At 41.6% G+C, this 6,397-nt stretch overlaps 1 protein-coding gene across 1 annotated transcript; it reads right to left on the bottom strand.

Annotated features, from left to right (window-relative positions):
• Positions 1-1,551: 1,551 nt before the first annotated feature.
• Positions 1,552-6,111, bottom strand: LOC120419258 (uncharacterized). Its single transcript, XM_039581913.2, has 6 exons — positions 5,755-6,111; positions 5,383-5,694; positions 3,041-3,182; positions 2,398-2,980; positions 1,958-2,338; positions 1,552-1,897 (listed from the first exon to the last, which is right to left on the bottom strand). Exons 1-6 carry the CDS (start codon positions 5,974-5,976, stop codon positions 1,615-1,617), a joined length of 1,923 nt encoding a protein of 640 aa, XP_039437847.1. The 5' UTR covers positions 5,977-6,111; the 3' UTR covers positions 1,552-1,614.
• Positions 6,112-6,397: the final 286 nt, after the last annotated feature.

Here is a 6,397-nt window from a genome sequence, read left to right as displayed (position 1 = left end):
GCATTTTCCTGTGTTTATAAGACACATTCTCCGGGCTAGTATACTAGTAGGAAAATTTTAAAACTTGATTTATTGGCGAAATATTTGTTGTGATTGGATTGTGTATAGTTAAGGCTTGTAAAGCCAACATTTACAAACATTTAAAGATTTATAACCTTGACTTTTGAAGCAAATGAAATATAAACTGCAAAAACGCCTCAAAACCACCTTCGAAATCCTGAAATATATCCGGTGGTCAGAAACCATTTTTCCAAAGCTTATCATATCCAGAAAATAGAATAAATTTCTCGTCGAAAAGCACGAACGGAAAACAGCAACCGAAACGTTAAACTCTTAGCCCAATGTCTTATGGCAAATTTATTTACTTTCAGAATCTGTAAAAATATTGATGATGTTTTCTTTGAAATTTCCGAGTTACAGCAAAAAACTGAAAAAAAGAAACGTCATTCTGTCACGGCACAATGTATCATAACCATGTTTAGCTCCTTCAAGTTTGTTCAAAAATATTTTGAATTTTTGTAAAACTTCCACAACAGTTTTTTTTTAAATTTGATTGTTAGACAGATCGGTTGTCATTTTAAATTAATTTTAAATGAAGATCAGGAAACGGACACATGCACATAAAATCATGAAAAAACATATTTTCAATAAATCATTTATATTTTGTAGTTTATGTACAGTAGCACAACTGAGAAAATATAGTGTCGTAAAATTAGGCATGAAATTTGAAATTAATTTTTTGTTGATCTTGATAAAACCTTAAATCGATTTTAGGGTCTTCTTTAAAAAGAAAACTATTTGTTTTGGAAATTCTATAACCCCTAGCTAAAATCTAGAGTTTTTTTTGATTAGGTCCTATAAACATATGAAAGACAATGGTTTATTGGTCCTTTTCAAAAAAAACTCTGGAAATAAAAATATTTTGTGTTCCCTAGACACCAACCACCTGAAATTTTTTTTTTTGAACAAGTCTACGGATTCGACTTCCACCAGACCTGGCATCCCTGGGTCGAGGCGTAGCGCGAGAAGATAAGCCAACCATAATTATGGCACGCTAAAATATTGGCGAATTCATCTTTTCTGTCTGCCGTTCTTGCGGCAGAGGGTTGTACTGATGGTACTGCTACACTCTTGGTAATATTTTACAGCAACAAAAAAAAGGCTCTTTCCGTTTTTGCAGTTTGCAGTGTTTGTACTGTGCAACAGTGCACGGTTGCTTTATTTTGGTTCCGTAATTGACAGCTGATGTTGGCTGCCGTTGAGCTGCCTGTACTGAGATAGAGAATGACCAATTTTGCACTTTTAACAAAAATTAAATTACAAACAGGTACATAGGTATAGGTAGGTAGGTAGGTACTTTGAGATTCAAGAACAAAAATATGCTGGACAATTTTTCCCGTTTGTGACGGGACAGCAAATTTAAAAAAAAAAAGTAACGATCGTCTCTCAATAAAGTCATCAAACAAAAATATAAGTCAAACTCCAATAATCCAGAAAACAAAAATAAAACAAGATCGACAAATGACACCAAATACATGCTTCTATCCATACTTTTTATTCAAAGAAATTGTGACATAAACACTGCTGTCACTATACTGCAGCCTCCGTCTCATCTTACGGAGCCAATATGTGCGGACCAAAGTCGTACGTCATAACCATGGGTGCGACAAAGCCACCGAACCCGGGTCGACCTTTGTGGAACAGTCCAGCTCCGGACAGGGGAACGGGCCTCACTGGGACCACTGGCTGAGCATCGAAGAACGGAACCGTGGTCTGGGCGGCGTCCATGTTGCGATCACTCGCACGGAATTGGATAAACTGGTTACTGGCGGAATCAGGGAGCGACTTGACGATCGATAGAAGCGGCACATGCGGTCGATCCAGCTCGAGTTCGGTTCTGTTTGAATGGGGCAGGGTTAGCGTTGATGTCTGATCAAGATGTTGAAGATGATCTCACCTTTTATTAACGGTGCGCTCTGTATTGTCGTTACCGATCCAGATACTCTTGTCGGGATCTGTCAACTGACCCGTAGCGAAGTCTATCTCGGTCATCCGAATCTCCAGGTTGAGATGGTTGTCCAACAATCGGAAGCGAACCCCAGTCAATACGTATCCTTGAGGCACGTACAGATCGTCCAGATCCAAGCTGCGGGTTTTACGGTTCAGAGTGTGGTAATCACGACCGACACGAACATTCGTCGAAAGCAAGTTGTAGTTGTGTGGTTCTACCCACTCCAGCGTGCCATTGTCGATCTGTCTTCGTGGCAGCAGACGACCTTGCTGAACGATCAAGTGGATGATGCGATTCTTCTTTACGAAGCGCATGCCGGTGACGACCCTGATAGTAGATATCAATGGTTAGTTGATGAATCTTAAAAAACCCTTGTGAAGGCTTACTTGTTATTTTTAAGGTCGGACACCGACTCGCGCATATTGATGTACCGATCGGAATGCTTGGCGTCGTCGCACAGACAGAAGCAGTTACTGCAATGCCAGATCAGCCAGCGCCACCATGATTCCACCTTGGTAGTTCCGCGGCTGCAGGTTTTCTTCTGTCCGAATACCATTCCGTTCTCGTATTCAATGTACTCATACCGACGATTACTGTTGTAAGTCGCCGGGCAGATCCACATGTGCGAATCGATGAATTCGCATTCATAGATCTTGCCGGAGCACACGAGCTGCTTCGTGCAGTACATACCCTTCTTGCACTGCGCTTGCTTGACATCCGAGCTATAATAAGCGCAATCTTTCCTGCACGAATCGTTCGTGTTCAAGTTTACCTCGTTCTCCACGTAACCCTGCAACAGCCGGGTGATCTGAACGAAGGTTTCCCCCTCCTTGTGCTGTTTTCGCTCCGGATCACAGCGCCAGTACTCACCACTAGCTTGCTTCATGATCTGCTGTAGCAACTGCTGAGCTTGGTTGGTACGATCCTCGAATCTCCACCGCATTAAATTGGCCTCGGCGATGAAGTTACCTACGACGAGTGAAAACCATTCTCGTATTGTGTGTTTTTCACGGTAATCGATAAACTCACCCTTGCCGTACGCCTTCAGTAACATCCAGGAGTACTGCATCATGCTGTAGCCCTTGAGATCAGCGATCGCGATGGCATTGAACAGTTCGTACAGAACCTGCTGCGCCGACAATTTCAGGTTACATATTGTGGCCTCGGATGTCTGTGTTGAACAAACCAGAGTTGCAATAATCGGACTTTTACTAATCACAACGAATCGAGTTTGAAGATCTGACGTACTTTTTTGAAGCCGGATCTCGAAAGGCATCGACTACGGAGTATTACTACGCTGATAAGTGATATGACGTTCTTCAGTCCAGAAGTGGACCAGAACAGGAAACGCACAAAGCTTTGCGTCAACATTCTTTTAAGATAAAAGCGTTCTATGAACCTACATAAGAATTTTAGAAGTATTTCTGGAGTTCTCAGAAATTGAGATAACAAATTAGCATTAGCATTAGCATTAGCATTTGGAGGACGCCCCACCACCGGAAGGCTCCACAACGCTTATCCCACTGTTTGGTCTGGTTGTGTTAGACCCTCATCCGGAACAATAATCCAACACGGGAGATACCATGTCTTCATCTTTTGATGAGTGTGTAATACAGCCCAGGGCATAAGGGGGTCCACGCCGGGTCCAAGCTATCCTCGGGGAAATGAAGGAATGTTAGTAACACCTATCTAAAGTGCGCAGGGACCCCTACGTCACCTTAGTGGTATAGATGTTTGTAGGGTGGTTTTGGACTCAATGTTAGTAGGAGAGGTAGAACCCTAGGATATACCCCGAAAGGTATTGCGGGCGAATCAAGTAGAGTTAGTTTTTTTATTATTAAACTTATACTTGTGACTGTATAGTATAAAAGATGCATGATTTATTTTTTTATATTTTAAGCCACGGCAGATATAACGCGACGAAGCCGTGTATGATTAAATTGACTGTAGTATTACTAAACTAACCATTCATTCCTGTAAAAGCAATGCTGATTAAACACAGTTTTAACATGTCTGCTGTTAAACTCAAGCTACCGACTGTAAGAGTAATTTATATTTTATATTTTCCTTTAAATTATTATGTGTTTAAGCGGAATTCGAGGTTATAAATGATTTAACGCATAGTTGGAATCTTGATTTTAAACTCTTACAGCGATGCAGAGTAAATATTAATTATTTATTTATTTATTTATTTATTTTATTTAAATGTAAGAGTTATAAGTTGAATTAATACGACCGATTCAAAAATTATAATTAGTTATTTTTTTATGGGTAATGGGTTTAATCAGCATATTAAATATACATATAATATACATATCAAATATAATGGAAAGTCCTCACATTTTTTTTCGAACGAAATAATCAAAATAAACAAATTGCTGAATAGGTGACATCGAGCTTTGAAATCCCAATCCCTTCTTTCAACGACATTCACACATAGGAGATCTCTGTCAATTCAATACGAATTCTGAAACGGAACCTAATCAGATTCCGTTTCAGAACTCGAAATGAACTGACTGGGTCTGATCGTTGTGCATCAGATACCTAAGTGTGTGCTCAACATGGAGCGAACTCACCGAGAATGTTACACCAATACATCGGCACTGTTGGTTCGACCGCCTTCACACTCTGCCAGAGACGGATGACGATGATGACGATGACGACACAGCGCGGCATGATGACAGCAGATAATGAGCACCAACACCAAGCTCCTCTCTCTCTAAAGCTAAAGCGGGGAGCGCTTTCAACACAATTTCGGCAAAAAAGGCCACACCGCCAAGCTTTCTCTCTCATTTCACTTCACTCGCCCCTTCTCCTCCCCGCACAACCAGAGTCAACAACCCTGTACACTCTTCTTCACAAAAAGCACTTCTCCCGCTCGCCCAGCCGCTACAACAACATCAACACCTCTCTCTCTCTCTCTCGTCGCGTCCCGTCATCGACAAACCAATACACACATAGATGAACCAAAAGCTTCCCACCGCTGTGGCGTACACTAATACAACTGAAATGCATCGAAAAGATGTTTCAGAGCTCAGCGACGCCATTCCAAGAACCAAAACAAATTCACTGAATAATGCACTTATCTGACGGAATTCAGCAAAAACTCCATCTTTCCCGAATGGACGGAACACTTTTTCGGCAATGAAAACACTTTTTGATCCGAAAACCCGAATATAAACGGTAAAAAAACGAAAAGAATCGAGCGCGACTTCCAGCAAGACCACGTCCGGGCAGTGTTGCCAGACTCTCATCTTCTCAGAAATTGAGATAACAAATAACCATAAAGCCATTGATATGTTAAATTCCTCGAAAAACAACAATCGCACTGTTACTGACTCATGCTGCAAATCCCACCACAGTCGACTTACTTTCATAGCCTGAAACATCAATTCCAGCGAGCCGAGCTTCCGCAAGGGCAAATCCTGCGATCCCAGCACCAGCAGCTCCATCCGCGACAACCGCTCCTGGACGCTGTTGGCATCCTGTGCCACGATGCTGTCTGCAAACGATTCCAGCTCATGCCGTTCGGGCTGCTGCTCGGAATCCGCGAACGATCGCATGATTCGTTCCTGACCGCTGATCCAATACAGATGTTCGGCGAGTTCTTGGAGGGTAGGCTCCAGCTTGGCGCTGTTTCCAAACTGTTTGAGCAGCTTAGCCAAGGATGACTCGAGAAGGATCTGAGAGGTCGGTGAAAAAAAAAGTAGGAGAACGAATCAAACCGCAAGGAACAGTCTTACCTGATGTTCAGTATCTTCGATCTTACGGCTGATGTGGTACATGTTTTGTAGAATCAGATCCGGTTTGCTAAAATCTTCGACGAGGCCCCATGTTTTATTGATACCAGACACAACCTCTTTTCCAAGGTTGAACACGGCGATACCCGAGACTACATTCGCAAGGATACCCAGCGGTAGCGCCACACAAAAGGTAACCAGGAGGTTCGATGATGGGTTTCTCATGATGTGGCTTATGCTACTAGTAACATGCTCTAACTTCAAGAGGCAGTCTGTAAAAGAAGAAAAGTAGGATTGAGATCGTTCATATCCACGTCTTTCAAGAGTAATACTAAAGTTGGCACTTTTCGATGACCCGAAGCCGGAGACTGAGTCAGATTCGACAAATCCTGAGAAGCGGAAGTACGAGTTTAAAATCTTTAAAGAGGTCGGAGTTGTAGAATAATATTTTTTTAATATTTGGTTATCAAAGCAAATAAAATATCGAAATATTTTTTTATTGAAAATAGGCAACATTTTTTTATCATTAAAAATCGGACAATTATTTCCCGAGTGATCAAAAAACAAGGGCTAACGTCATGATTCGAATTCTCGGACACTTCATCTTGTTTTATCAATTATGTGGATATTAGTTCGCATAATTATT

Source organism: Culex pipiens, chromosome 1 (genome assembly GCF_016801865.2).
Source record: "Culex pipiens pallens isolate TS chromosome 1, TS_CPP_V2, whole genome shotgun sequence".
Taxonomy (NCBI): Eukaryota; Metazoa; Arthropoda; class Insecta; order Diptera; family Culicidae; genus Culex; species Culex pipiens.
This window is presented reverse-complemented; position numbering and strand designations above follow the sequence as displayed.